At 36.1% G+C, this 15,966-nt stretch overlaps 1 protein-coding gene across 3 annotated transcripts; it reads left to right on the top strand.

Moving 5' to 3' along the window:
• The first annotated feature begins 6 nt into the window (after positions 1-6).
• Positions 7-15,088, top strand: LOC112560268. 3 transcript variants are annotated; one of them, XM_025231999.1, is made up of 18 exons: positions 7-204; positions 1,181-1,281; positions 1,372-1,441; positions 1,779-1,909; positions 2,273-2,361; positions 2,887-2,986; positions 3,380-3,423; positions 4,887-4,964; positions 6,153-6,405; positions 6,718-6,824; positions 7,055-7,157; positions 7,612-7,711; positions 8,807-8,846; positions 9,505-9,556; positions 10,199-10,403; positions 11,358-11,475; positions 11,956-12,046; positions 12,439-15,088. In XM_025231999.1, the coding sequence occupies exons 1-18, from the start codon at positions 30-32 to the stop codon at positions 12,574-12,576; spliced, it is 1,995 nt and encodes a 664-aa protein (XP_025087784.1). In that variant the 5' UTR covers positions 7-29; the 3' UTR covers positions 12,577-15,088. The 3 variants fall into 3 exon arrangements, with proteins under 3 accessions (XP_025087784.1, XP_025087786.1, XP_025087785.1); XM_025232000.1 differs by having other exon boundaries at positions 188-204; positions 1,356-1,441; XM_025232001.1 differs by lacking the exon at positions 1,181-1,281 and having other exon boundaries at positions 69-204.
• The last annotated feature ends 878 nt before the right edge of the window (positions 15,089-15,966 follow it).

The raw sequence follows: 15,966 nt of genomic DNA on the forward strand, positions 1-15,966 counted from the left end.
TGACCGGATACACGTCATCGCATGATTACATGATGGCCACTTACATTTACTTACGTCGGCTGCTTGGGCAAAAAAGAACTTTACTTGTTTCTCAGTTATGTAGTCGTCATTCGTCAATCCGCACAATCCATGCTCACTTGCTGAAAGGAAAGGTAGTAAACATAGGATGTGCAAGCGGATTTTGGGGCGATACAGCTGTCGCAGGTTTGTTTTATAGTTTATGGAACACTTGGACTTGCGGTTATCTGCACTGCTGATGAAGTGTTGCACTACCACTAGAAAAAAGTAATAAACCCACCTACAAAAATGTACAGTTGTGTGGGTTTCATATGGATTTTATTTTCCGCTGAATTGTTAATGAAACTGCTGACCTTATTATACTTTGTGCGTTTATTAATGTTTACCAGGTTGACATTAAGTTCAAAGGTCGTCTACACATATCGTCTTGTAGAATCGGCAGACATTCTAAACACGTCACTTAGAATAGAAAAATTTATTGAAAGATAGGGATCTTAATACTATAGTTTGCAGAAACTTATCTAATTTATCGCATGTCAGCAGAATATATTTTATTTATTTATATATTTATTGTGAAATCAAAATTTACCTTTTCTACATTGTTTCCAAATGTGTAAGGAAATTTTCAAAATGGATCTGAAAACGTGGAGCAAGAAGATGCAAAAGAGTTTGTTAGACTGAATGTCTCATTGCATAAGACATTTTAATACAAACCCAACTTATAAAACCAGAAATTTTGTCATCATTATAGTCATCAGTGACAAGTGCTAATGACAATTTTAAATACATAAAACATACTACTAATAGTTAAAGCAGTTTTGTTACATAGGGAGTGAAGACTGCACCTACATTGTTTTGCATTTTTTATGTGAGAAGTCCCTATATGTATATTCCGTAGTAATTGTTATCTTGGAATATAATTAAATTTACCTCTTCTAACAATTTATATAAGGGTCTGAAAATCCCTTGCATTTTATGGACTGGAAACATTTTTATATTTAAGAGAGACAGACAAAACTGTTTCAAAATGTAAAATATATAAGCATCAATGTTTTTAGCTTGGTCCAAGCTTGGCCGAATCTTGCGTGTTTGCTGGGTTATTTAAAATTTGGATAATACAAAGTAGATGTCTATTGAGTATAGCAATTTTATGTAATTACAGCACCACAGTTGATTTATGGTGCAAAAGTGGACTTCATTGTCTTTGACTACTTGTCAGAAATCACAATGTCTCTCCTTGTTGCTGGGAAGCACAAAAATCAGGTGAGGAGACTATGGTTATCATCTTTGGAAGAAAGATGTGCAAGAGGAATTCATTCAAAATGGATTAATAGTAGACCCCTGTGATTTCAGAACATGGGATATGCACCAGACTTTGTAACAGTAAGCATGGCTCCTTTCATTAAGGATATCAAGAAAAAAGGCAAGTTTCTGTCATTGCTAGAAAGAGAGTGCACGTGTTTTGTGTTTGTGTGATGGGGTTGGGTAGGATCAATAGAAGACGTGTATAATGGTTTTTGCTTTGATACTTTTATTTATTATTTACTTTAATTTGTTCATTTTCTTCTGGGTAATTTTAATTAGTTAACTTGACCATTTTCACAGTTTATAAAGTAGTTTTGAGAACAGCCAATAATGCTGGTTTTGTAACAGCAGCTATTCATACATTCTTCATGCTTAAAGTCATGATTCCCCACAACACCTATACCATAATTGAATACAATCTTTTGCCCTCTCAGTTTTCATGATTTTGTTTAAAGGAATCAAGATTATCAGTAATGCAGGGGGGATTAATCCCTCTGGCTGTGCAAAAGCACTTCAGGAAGTATGCAAAGAGGCTGGCGTTGAACTCAGTATTGCTGTTGTCACTGGTGATGATCTCATGCCTCAGGTGTGATAATTTTTTTCTGTTGCTGCTTTATAGAAGCTTGATAGAAGTTCTGAGAAATTAATGCTTGAAATACGCACTGACGTATGTGTCTATATTTTATATATTTATGTGCATATGCTTGCATACTAATAGATACACATGTGGATACATTTTTTATTAATCTGCTATATTGAAGTATACTTAAAAAATACAGATTCAGACTTTTGGCATAAAAAAGAAATTTATTAAATCAAAGCATCATATGTGTATGTGTTCGTTTATAAGCGTGCATGCCTATCTGCCTTATAAATAATAGTCTTTTTGATGTAATGTATTCATTTCTGTTAATTAAAGAAAAACATTTTTTTTTCTTCTTGAAAACAGGTTAGAGAGTTAACAAAACAAGGCATTACAGATATGTCATCAGGACAAAGTTTTCCTGATAATTTACATAGCATGAATGCATATTTGGGGTAAGGCTACAACTGTGCTTAATCTTCAGATTTTACATTTCTGACCTTTATTTAATGTCAAAATGCAATTATTTTGCGATACAGAAATGTTGCTTATATACTGAAAAGTGTTGTAGCCACTGGTTGTCCTGAAATATATGTGTGTGTGAGAGAGAGTGGTGTGTATGTGTGCATGCCCATTCACTGTCCAAAAATATTATTTATCTTTGTATTACCATCTGAAAATTGAAAATGTTTTGTTGAGATCTAAGGTTTGAACAAAGCCAAACGTGCTAATGACCAAAATTCTAATGAACATGCTAGTGAACAGCCTTCTCTAAAATCTTAAGATGTATGCAATAAGTAGTTTACTGTCTGAAATAGTGATGTGAAATGTGGAGATTCTTGGAGCCAGCTGTACTGTCTGAGCTTTTCAAACATTAAATTATTTTGTGAAGCCAACAGCAAAGAATAGTGTTAATGTATGCTTCAGATCAAGATGCAAGAACTGGGAAAATCGCTAGATAAATATTTTTTCAATTTCAGTGCTGGACCTATTGCAAGGGCGTTAAGTCTTGGGGCTGATGTAGTTATTACTGGAAGGTGTGTGGATAGTGCCATGGTACTAGCCCCACTTATTCACAAGGTAAAAAGTTTTCAGTGACAGTAAGCTGTGACCAAAGTGTGTAACTAGATGTCCTGATATAATGTATGGAAGTGTTGCTGCAAAAGATGGATATGGATACAAAAGATGGATACCACCCTCAAGACGTTTTTATCCCTGAATAATGACCACTTTTTGCATCTGTAGCAAGAATGAAATAGAATTTTGGTAATTGAAGCTAAAAATGACTGAACATAAACATTGCCTTTGTTGGCAAAGACACTTATTTTTGACAGCAGATTAGCAACAACAATTCATTGCCTCAGGGAAAACAAAATTAATACCATTTATGGTGGTGCCTAGGACAATATGTTAGATCCTTCAGATATTTTTTTAGTGCATGATGGAGATGGCAATTTTATCTGTTTTTGTTAGTATGGATGGACAATGGATCAGCATGACCTCTTGGCTGCAGGCAGGTAAGAGAATATAAAACTTAAAAGCTTCTGTATACATAGATGATGGCATAAGCTATCTTGTAAACCTGGTACAGAAAATACTCAGAAAATAAAGATGATAAGTAAAACTTTTTGGATAAAATTCTTACTTTAATGTATCATAAAATAACTCTTAGGTCTCTTTGTTCTTCATATTATTTTACATAATTTATATTTTGTCATAAGTGATTTTTATATTTTTGTGATTGAAAAAATATTTAGCAGCTTTTTTTCTATCTCCAATTGGGCTAAACAACAATAAAAGCACAGGTAAATAATAGTAATAATAATTTAGTGTAAATATATATGTACAAACAGTTTTATTAAGCTCATTTTTCTTTACAATTCTAAAACAGACATGAAATCAAACATATAACCGTACAACATTTAAAAACCATAGCACATGCTGACATTATATAAGCTAAGAAGGTAACAAGCATAGCAACACCCAGTCAAAAACATATTCACTGGAGAAATTAACAGATGTTTTTAGTTAAAATGCAGCATGGTGATGAAGCATACTGGAGACTGATGTGGAAAATATGTACAAAAACTTCATCAATAGCAACAAGGGCTATCACATCAGTCATGGACAACATTGCAGATTTGAATATAATTGTCATTGAGGCATCCAAAGCTGTGAAGTGAAAGCAGAACTGAATTGTGCATCCATTACACTGTAAAAACAAGTGTTTCACAAAGTGCTATCCTGATGCATGGCAAGTGTAAAAGTGAATGAAGCAAACAAATCACAGACTGCAAATAAAGTGGCAGGATGGTGTAGACCAGACCTGGGCAAAGGCCGGCCCGCCTCCCGTCTCTGACTGGCCCAACCACTGGCCCGCCCGCCTGTATATATACTATATATACAGTATTGGGTAAAACTGAGTTAACTATATTAGTCCGGCCCTCTAAAACCATCCCGATTTCTCATGCGGCCCCTTGGGAAAATTAATTGCCCACCCCTGGTGTAGACTATTGGAAAAGTTTATCCCATTTGTTGAGCCAAAAATAAAAGAAGTAGAAAACCACAGACAATTTAGCACACAAAGGAACACACATAGGTAGGCAGATACAGTAATTGATGACAAAAGGAGAACATAGACAAACAGAAAATACAGAACTTCCTCACTCAGCCTGTTAGGTGAAGGGACGTCACTCTACATAAGTGTAGAATGTTGCGTTTGTACAGTTAAAGATGGGCTAGGACATGCACCCTTTACTGGTTCCATCACAGCAGCAGTTTTTCATGCTTCCATAGATGCATGCTTAATGCTCCAGGCCTTTCATCTACCTTTATCTTCGATGCTTTATCATAGTTTAACATAACATAAAGTATTATCCATATTCATGTTAAATTCTTTTAACAATTCTTTCCTGGCAGACATATTGCAGTAAACTCCAAAATCACTGCACAGGTTTGTTCTTCTGTGTATTGATTTCAGTTTGGCTGGTCATTTGATAGAATGTGGTGCACAAGCAACCGGAGGCATTTTTACTGATTGGCAAAAAGTTCCAAACTGGTAAATTATTCACCTTTCCTTTCACTTTTCTGAGCATGAAAATGTAATGAGATTTGTTTTAGGAAATTTAAGGAAAATATTAACAGATTTGCTTTTACAAATCTGTTACATTTACCAAAATCTCAATTTTTTTTCACAGTAGCACCATTTAAAACATAGTTCACTGGCATGTTAATGGGAGTATTGCTATAAACAATGAAATGGCTGAATTCACGAAGTAAAAAGTGTGGCCTGAAGGACACTGTCAGTTTTTCATAATGGGGAGTACTATGCTGTCCCTACATTGTGTAGTTTGTGGCCCATTTTTCACTTACAAGCATACACAAGCCTCCCCCTAGATACTTATTTGATGCTTGTGCATTTTCTGTCAAATCAAATCATTGTGTATCCTTCTAGTTCAAATGTAACCTCATCTGTTAGCCATGTTTCAGTAAGACAGAAGAGGTCACAATTTTTTTAAAATAGTGTTATTCTGCTGACATTTAAGTGAGATTTCAGATTATCACACATATATCAGTTCTGATTAAGATATTGACAGTCCTCAGCTTGTGTTGAGGTAGTGTTTTAAGGCTGTCTCTTTTCTTGGTAGTTACTGTAGAAGATAATCTCTAACAATGCTTTATTAGTGATAATGTTTGACAATTTTAAATATACAATAGCTATGTGCTCCTTACCTACAGATGCCCAATTCATCTTTATAATGTGCAGAGATAAATCTCAAATTTTAGTTGAGGCTGAATGTCAAAGTTTTCTTTGTAAATTACTTTTTTATTTTAAATTAGTTTAGAAAATCATTTGCAAGTCATTGTTGGAATGTGTAATCAGGCTTTTTCAGAAATTCTTGGTAACAATTGTTTTGTGACAAAAATGTTACCTGCTGTTATACAGTGCAAAGATATCATATCATTATTTGACACGATGATGAAGTATATTTTATTATTTTATAAATGTCAGTCTCTTGCCACCTTGAACTGCAAAAATATGAGATGTTGCCGTTTGCATTAACTGCACTAATTACGTAAGTGAAAACAAAGGCTTTTGCATCCTCTTGCAGTTAAAAGGATTGTTAGATTGTTTAGTCAGTAAACTACAATGTGTCAGTTTCATGAACGTAGATATGGTCAGTTTAATTTGTTTTGGCCTTTTTGAACAAGCTTTCTACATTTCAGTTTTATTCTATTGTTGCAGGGACAACATAGGTTTTCCCATCGTAATGTGTGGCTCTGATGGTCAGTTTGTTCTGACAAAGCCACCAGGAACTGGTGGTCTTGTCTCAAGAGCCACAGTGTGTGAACAACTCTTATATGAAGTAGCCAACCCTGCACTGTATTTCCTGCCTGATGTTGTCTGTGATTTCACTAATGTGGAAATTGAGGAGCTGCCAAATGATGCTGTCTTTGTCACTGGTGCTAGAGGAAGTCCTCCATCAGGAGAATACAAGGTGAGCAGATTTATAAGTTAAAATGTTGTGTGATAAGGTCAGTGTTATTTAATTATTGCACATGAAACATACAGAGCAGGTGATTGGAAACACAAAAATTAAGCAATATTAGTGGGTGCATAAACTTAAGGAAGTAAAAGAGCGTGTATGTGCATGCATCTGTTCATATATACATATACACACATATATGTGTCCATGTGTATGTGTGTAAGTGAGAGTAGATGCTAGTGCTCGGAAGATCTGTATTAACCTGAAGCATGAATTTATGAAATTATGAAGTTAAATAGAACACTTTCACTGTTTATCTGCAAGGTCAGTGCTACTTATCTCGATGGTTATCGTGCTACAGCTGTAGCAACTGTTGGGGGTGGACGGGCCAAAGAGAAGGCTGAACTCACAGCAAAAGCAATCCTTAAGCGGCAAGTGCTAATATTTTTTTAATGTTCCTGACTTTAATGGATTCTCTCCCTAGTATAATTTGTATATACTTTGTTTCTTTCTCCAGTGATCATGTGTCGGTTTCTACTTTCATTGAAGATGTATTTAGAAATACTACTAACAATAAATTTTACAAGCTATTGATAACTTATTACATTATGTGGTAATATTATTTGTTACAATTTTTGCTCTTTGTGCTCATTTGTTACAGATGTCGTAGAATTTTTCATCAGCTCAACCTTGAAGATTTTTCTAATGTGGAAGTACAGATCCTAGGGACAGAAAACATGTTTGGACCACATGCAAGAAGCCAGGTAGAGATTTAATGGAGTTCCTTAATAGAGTTGGTATTCATAATGCTTTGAAAAAGAGAAAAACAAGAAGACACAGCAAAAGAAAATATTGATACCATTCTGTGGTGGCTAATGAAGTGACATTTGGTTAATGGACACTTTTATGCCATTGAGATTTCTAATGGAAAAATAACAGTAACTTTTGGATTAAAAGCTAGATGAAATAGTGTGCATCATTAAACACAAAGTGTTTGATTTGAATTTTGAGCACCCTCAGCCTCAGATCTAGGTACATGTACTTAATATTACAGATTTACTCAAGGTGACAAGTATTATCCTGCTCTATCTAGTTGCTGATTAATGTCTTCAGAAAGGAGTAATTTTATTCCAAAATTGAATGTTCATTTTAGCTATTATATGTTTCATCAGTTCTTCTCACTTTTGACACCTGAGTTTATTATTTTTAATTACATAGAAAACAAGGGAGGTAGTTCTGTGGCTGGCAGTAACCCATAATCAAAAGAAGGCCCTTGAATTCTTCTCCCGAGAAGTTGCCCCTGCGGGAACTGGCATGGGTAAGTACCAGTTCTTTTAGACATGCATATTGTCTTGCACATTTCACTTTAAGAAATGACAGTTATTGTTCACTCAGCATTCATCTGAACTGTTTCAGAGGTACTGACATTTTTTTTAAAAAGTGCCTTTTTGTTTTCTTGTTGTCACACTAGAGTTCTGTAGCACCATATTAACCTTTCATGATTTGGAGGTGGGGAGCGTATGTTAGATAGTAGCTTGTCACCACTGCAGTTAGAGGCCCTGGGTTCAGATCTCATCTCAGGATACTTGTTTGCAGGGCAGACCTTTGGGGTTTTCTCTGGGTACTCCGGCTTCATGCCTCATCCCTCTTCCCCATAGTGTGAAATAATGTCAAGGTGAATGTTATCTTTCCTACTAAAACCAAAACAATGATGTTGCTTGGGAACAGATTTAGCTAAGTAAGGAAACATCCTGCACGAAGTTGAAGAAGTTAAGTGAACTTGACAAAAGAGTGAAGCAAGATCCGTCGCCATCAAGCTTTAGAGAAATTCTGCCAGAAATCTGCGACAGGAATATACATGTAATTCCTTCAAGGAATTTAATTATTGCAGCTTGCGTGTAGGGTAACTTCTTGCACTTGTAGGTTTTACTGGAGTGATGGAGTAGAATGCCTTTTATATCGCAAATGGATGATGCCAATACAAGACCAGCACAGAACATCTTGAGCAACTGCAGTAGTGCCCATAATCATGCATCCTAGTTGACTAGTGCAGCTCAAATTTTCAACAATAATTGCTCTTAAAAACCACATGGTAATGGGTATACCTTCTCTTAATGTATTGTGTGATGTCAGATTTTCATAGTTGTTTGAAGGCAGGAATGTCTACGGGTACTGATTTTTTTTGGTTTTTTTGTTGCTGGTGAATTTTATTTCTTCCTTTAAAGTGTATTAAATTTGAGAAGTCTGTTTTAAAGGGATCTTCATGTACAAGTAATATTTCATCAATTTATGTATACTTGCACGCTTTTTACAAAGAAGTACCTCCATTATCTCATTTAATAATCATAACTGATATTGTGTGGAAATTAACCCATTTTTACGTCTTTTTTTTTTCCCCCCTACTCTGGAACAGCTCCCGGCTTATGTGGAGTAGTGGGTGGAAGACCTAAAGTGTAAGACTATCTTTCCTGTTGTTTATCGAACTGTTGATTGTAGAACAAACTAGGAAAAATCAAAGAAGAATGAGAGACCAAGTTAACAAACATCAAAGGGTTTTTCTGTTAGTTTTTTTATAATTAAAAAAGAAACTCACTCACCAGCAGCAAAGAGAGAGATGAGAAACAGAAAATCTCCTGGAAAATGAAAATAAGTGAAAAATAAATCACTGCTTATTGGGGTATATGCACATAACATTTTATTTATATGGTGAAAGAAAGAGCACATAACCACAACTGTAGATTGACTGGGGTGTATTCAGGGTTCACCACTGAGTTGAACTTAATTTATTTCTAAAGAGTGTCAGTCCATTGTGACTATCTGCCAGAAAACAGTTCTATACAATCAGAAACATTGGAAATGTCTTATATCCACACTGCTCTGTACTTCTTAGCTGTAGGCAATAAAGTTGTTTCTTGGTTTATGCAAATAGCCCTTTTTTGTGTGGTTTCAGCCTCAGTTCTCAGTTGGAAGGCAGCTAATTGCATTCTATATTTTGAATTGTACTCAGTGTGTTCACTTTTTTTTTAATGTGATTTACCTTGAAGTTGTTACTTTTGGAAAGTGTCATTAACATTTTTGGTTTTTGCATTAGAACTTTTCATTTTTGTTCAGATCACCTGTGCTGAAGTTCTTTTCCTTCCTGTACCCAAAAAATAACATGAAGGTAAAAGGTTCATAGATATTTCTCTCTTACCTTTAAATTCAGAAATAATGTTGTTGACTGTACTCTTTAGAACATCATAATGAAAGGCATTGACAAGGAAATTTGAATGCAAATTTCTGCTTGCCAAAAGGGCAGTGGAAGAAGTTAAGCATTATATCATTGTTCATATTATCAAAATTATACTTTGGAAACTGGTATACTATAAAGTTGTCTCCTCCACCATTCTTAAAGGTAGAAGTCTGGGAGGATACTATTATCTTTTTTGGAAGATTAGAAACATTCCTATGCTCATGTGCTGTTGTCTTTACTATCACTGCAGATTGTCTAGTGGTTAATGGACTGGTGTCCAATGCCAATGGTGCTGTTTATTTTTTGTATGGTGCAGCTCCCAGTTGACCGAACTATTAAATGGGTGAATGATACAATAGAGAGTTGGGAAAATAAAGCAGCAAGGGAGAGAAGATGTGTGCTGGTCTTACAAAAAGATTACAGCAAGAAAAATGCAGCCTTTCACTGACAACCAATAGGTCAGGGGACCACCCTTTTTTTTCTTAATTGCTGCTTAGTAGCAGATGTATGTTGGGTGTCTGTAACAGAAATCAGCCATTCATCAACATTTATCTTGTCATCATCTTTTTTCAGATATCACTGGAGATGAATGGAGTTTTTACAGAGACATATGAACCTCCTGATGCACCAACTGCTGAATATCTGAAGCAGGCATATCCCCCTACAAATGGACAATCTCGATACACAGGACAAGATTTGCCCATTGGTGACTGTGTATTCCGTCTGGAAGATCTTGCTTACACACGCAGTGGAGATAAGGGCAATGATGCCAACATTGGTCAGTTAATTTTTTTTTTCCCCTTGCAAGCATCTGTGTTAAACTCCATTTTATGATATTATGATGAGAATCACTTCTGTCTGAAGATTAAGTTTTCAGTTTCATTAAAAGATTGTGTACTTCTAAATAGAGTCAGGTGTTCTGGATGAAAGGAGCATTACGTAAGAGTTAATTCTTATTTTCTAATGGCTTGTTTAGCCCATTTATGCATGGGGTATATATCACATAGCCACACATAGAATTGGGCTTAATCAAATAAAGGTTAAGAGTTTTTTGTTAATGGCTGTAGTACTTTCTATGTGTACATTTAGCAGGTTCTAACAATACAACTTTATTAATCCACAAGGGCAATTACAGATAGGGCTCATGCTGGTAATATATACAGGGCTTCTGCTAGGGCTAAATTCTTTGGGGTCCCAGGGACCCCTTCTTCAGATTTTTAAGGGGTCCCTGTTCTTCGCCCAACTTTGAATGGGACCCCATCGACGAAAATTGAAGGGGTCCTCTGAACTTTTAATGCGTACTGTACACAATTTTTTGCGTAAGCAGAAGCCCTGATATAGAGATAATACATAGACATGTTGAAATAATCTCTCTCTCTCTCACACACACACACATTCCCAGCAACAGTAGTTACGTTTATGACCCTAGGTCACCTCAGGCTAGTACATGATCATGGTCAGTAGAGTTAATCAAGTAAATGGCATGTGGAATGAATAAATTGCGGTGGCAATTGGTTCTTCATACAGTCATTGCATACCTACAGCCAGACCACAAGAGTGAAAACTCACATGCCAACACAAGATCAGAAATAGAGAGGATGCTGAAGAAATTATCACCCTTTTAGAAAAACAACTAGAAGCCATACCTGACTTCTGGACATAATGATTTCCAGATTTTCAGTGTTAATTATAATGGAAAAAACTCATAAATTGTTTTTAATATAATTTGTAGGAGTAATTGCTAGGGACCCAAGCTATCTTCCATACATAAGACAAGCCCTCACTGCTGAGGCTGTGGAATACTACTTCAGCCATCTGTTTGCAAACACCAGTGGAACAAAAGTTGAAAGGTATTTTTCTGATGCTGTGGAATACAATTGTCTTATCTCCATTACATTGTTTTAGCTAAAAGTTTATCAGTTCTGTTTTAGTTGAATACACTTATAGTGTGTTAGTGTGCACATGCTTTTGTGTGTAGGTATGTGTTTTGTGTGGGTAAGGGTTGATGTGTATGTATATATGTGTGTGTGAATGTTAATATATTAACTAGCATTGCATATTTTATCATCATGAACTAGTTTTACATTTGTCTTCTTTGTTAAGCACTGTGGGCCTGGATTTTGCTGGGTATAGCACTCGATCATTCAATTATGTGGCTTACAAACTATAGAAAACAAAATACATTCTTGGTTTGTGTATTTACACACATTTGCATCCAGACCAGTTTTATTCCTTTTGTTCTTCAGATGTAATTAAAAGTTTACTGATATCTGACTGAATACTATAAATAATCTACAGTTTCTAGAAGCATTGTTTATGTTATTTGGCAGGTTTGATGTTCCTGGCATTAGTGGCTTAAACTTTGTTCTTCATCAAGTGTTAGGTGGTGGAGGTATCGCCTCCCTCAGAAGTGATCCTCAGGTAGGCTATGTGACTTCTTTGGTAATCCATAATGAATAAATTTTTCACTATAATCATCATTCATGAAAATTGTTACATTCTCAAAAGAGCCAGCTACTAGAAAATTTTAAGATCAAATCTTGTGCCGTGCTTTGCAGAGAGAATGCACAATAGTGATACAAAACTACAGCTATATGTAAAATGGATAGAACCAGGTGAAGTACAACAATAGTTATGCTATCTTTTATGTAAAATGCTTGGAAGACCTTTAACAATTTTAGCCAGAAAATATGTTGGCAAAGTTGGCCAAGCAAACTAGTAAAGCAGTTTTTATGTCAGGTACTTCACAAAACTGCTGTCATCTTTTCTTTGCAGAGGTGCATTTGACCATTTTTATTTTATTTACATTACAGGGCAAGGCATTTGGCCAAATGTTGCTTGACTTTGAAATTAGTGGTGTTCCAGACCTTTCAGTAATGAAAAACACGGCTGCTACTCATCCTTTAACAGAAAAAGGTGTTCCTGACAATCATTCTGAAAAAAGAAAATAATTTTTTGTGGTTTTCATTATTGTAAATAAGGACTCTTTTCATGGCAAAGGAACAATAATGAACTTGTGATTCAAACAACAAAAACCCACATATCAGGATCAGAGCCTGAGCACTTTTAGGGGTACATGACTTTGAAAGTCATCTGAGGTGATGTGCTTACACAACAGAGGTTATTTTGGCATGTTAGCACTTATTAAGTGGCCTTATCACTTTAGAATCTGTTGTTCAAATTGGAAAATAAGAGTTTAGTAAGGGTCTTTGGTCTGAGGAGCAATTACAGGTGATCTACAGCTTCTGAGCGGAATATTTGTTTTTATTTTGTCTGTGATGAAAGATATAGAGCGCATTATTATTTGAAAAATTGTACTTTTATTTTCAATTATGGTCTGCAATTGGAGAACCCATTTGTTGTTTACTTTTTGAGACAAACCTTCCTTCTGATCCCTGTAATTTGAATGGTGCTGTTACCTGGTGTGGACTGGCACTTACCATCACCAATGAAAGAAAAAGTCTGCATCTGAGTAGTTTTCATGTAGCTACTGCCCAGTGTGATTCTTATTGTTTTTATTTTTTGTAAAGGGCTTTTAGCTGACCTTCGATGGTGATGCATTGTGCTAATCAATTTTATTATTTCATCAAACCATGAACTTGCATTACTGGACTGCTTGCTGACAATTTTTTTTCAGTTCACTTCTGAAGCTTCCAGTTTCAAGAATGCCAATGACTGTCAGCAGAGTTGGTAACATTAACATTTTTAATAATCAAGAGGTGGTTCATACTGCTACATGGTAAGATGCCACTGTGCAAAAAACAAATGTTTTGGTTTAGGGTTTTATCGCTACTTCTGCAGCCAGGTGTATCGAAAGAGCAAGATGAGTGGCAAGTGGTTCTCATGCTATAGGCCGTTCAGACAAAAGCTTTAATCCATTTATAAGATAAGAGAACACTTTATTTGTCCCTGAGGGTGATTCGGGGGCAGCTTGATAAAAATAACATCACAACACATTCTTATGCACCAAACAGACTTTCACATTTCATGTTTCACTCACTTGCACTCAGCACCATTCCAGTAACGCACAGCCGAAACGACGAATGACAGCCTCAGTCTGTTGATCCTGCATGCAGAATTCTGATGGAAATCAAAGACCGTCTCTTTGGTCTTACATTAAGTTCTCAGAGAACTTGACCCTCCTGGTTACTGAGACAACTGTTGGTATACAGAATAAACAGAAGCAGAGATAAAATACAGCCTTGATGTGAGCTGGTGCACGCTGTGATTTGAGTCAGAAAAAGTGCCTTTGACAAGTATTCATTGCTGCCTGTCAACCAAATAGTGAAAGATGCACGACACTAGCTGATGGTCAAAGGAAAACTCATCAAGGAGTCTTCTAGCTGGGATATGTGATAGAATGGCGTTGAAAACTGATGAGAAGTCAGCAAACAACAGTCGTACATGGGCTTGTGGATTCTCCAGGTGTTTGAGCAAAGTGTGAACGATGAACAGTTTAGCATCATCAACACTTTGCTTGGACTGGTATGCAAATTGTAAGTGTTCAAGACAACTGTTAGTGACTTTTAGAATCAATGTTTTGATGATTGTCTCCAATATTTTCATGACCAAGAACGTTAAGGCCACTGGTCTTAAAGTTGTTGAGATGCTGAGCTGAAGCTTTCTACAGAACTGGAACAATAGTATATAATTTCCAAGCAGCAGAGAGGGAGAGTGAATCCATAGAGCGCTGGACTAGGTGTTGGAAAATGCCTCAAGTTGGTGCATGCAGAAATGTAATGTTCTGCCACCAATACCATCAGGATCTGAAGCCTTGCAGCTGCAAATGTTTATTCACTGAAACAGTTCCACAACTTGTTCTTGACAAATCTCAATCCTCTGGACAGGATGAAGAGAACTGAACTCATCTTAATGGAGATTTGCTCGAGGCACTTTGAAGACAAGTGCATAAAAAAGGTAATGATCTTATTGTTTGCTGAATTCAAGCAAAACAGGATATACAAACCAGACCAAACAAAATTGCATACAGATTTTATATAAACAAGAGACCAAGGGGAAGCATCTGAACATCAGTGATCATAGATCTATATATTTGTTTCATACAATTTATAATTCCATAAGCAAGATTTAAGACTACTAAAGCAAACAATTTTGTGATCTAATGAAGAGATTGGTTAATAGTGTTACAAAGCAATAACATTACAGTAATTATACTGTTAACATTTCAATCTCTTTGCACCCCATGTTTGCACTTCTTTTCTGGAAGTCTGGTTTCCATTGTGTTAGCTGAGCCCTAACAGTGGATAACTTCGCAAGAGGCCAAGCGTTAGTCTCGGCAGATAGTCATCAGTCCATTTATACATGTTTGTGGTCAGACATTGTGCAATATTTATTTCTGTGATGGTATGGGGGAGGGGGGAACCAAAAACTTCTGGCTACACCTAAAAAAAATACACTGGCTTCTACTAAATTCTTCTTGTTTATGATGGATGTCGTCTACAAGACATTAACATGACAGAAATTTTGTGTCCTGCTATACATCTTACTTTTTGGCATCTGCTTTCCACAGCCAGTCATGTCTCAAATGCCTAGGTCCCCATTACTCAGCAGTCAAGCTGGTTATTTCACCCTCGCAGAACCTAGTCTTGTTAGACAAAAACCTTTTGGTTTTCATGTCTACCTCATATAAAACAAGTTAAACATGCATTGAATTATAATTGTGGTGATTGTGAGCCTCCTATGCAAAAACGTTTCACACCTGTGAGTCACATTCATTTGGAGAGTGAAGAAATGCGAATTTTTCAATACGTACAAGAAATCTATATTCCACATGGGAAGGCTCTCACCCCATCATTGCGAGCGGCCCGGTGGCTCAACGGTTAGCGCCTGTCACCAATACAGTGAAGGTTGGCTGCCCAGAGTTAATTTCTCGTCTCGGGCACGCTGTTCTTTCTCTGCACGTGGCATCTGTTTACAGGGCTGGCTGCCTGCCGTAATATAGCCTCAGTTGCTGACACGGCGTAAAACACCAAATCCCCCCCCCACCCCATCATTGCAGCTCAGTATCACAACACAAAATTGCTAAGAATGCAGTGTTAAAAAAGGATATCTTCAAGAGTTAATTATATTATTTAGGCATTATTAGACCACTGTTGATACATTATGTAAAATATTACAAGTTTTTTTTTAAATATAACCAAAATGTCAGTTACATGTATAATAAAAATGTTAGTCACTGCATGCACCAAATACTTATTTTTAAAAAGTAAGGAATCTGTAAGATGTATTGCATACTTTTTCTCATGTTGCTAATCAGAATTAAACAAAAATCACTGGCACAGATTATTGATCTGGCTGACAGCATATCTGTGTGTGTGTTG

This window comes from Pomacea canaliculata, linkage group LG3 (assembly GCF_003073045.1).
Source record: "Pomacea canaliculata isolate SZHN2017 linkage group LG3, ASM307304v1, whole genome shotgun sequence".
Classification (NCBI taxonomy): domain Eukaryota; kingdom Metazoa; phylum Mollusca; class Gastropoda; order Architaenioglossa; family Ampullariidae; genus Pomacea; species Pomacea canaliculata.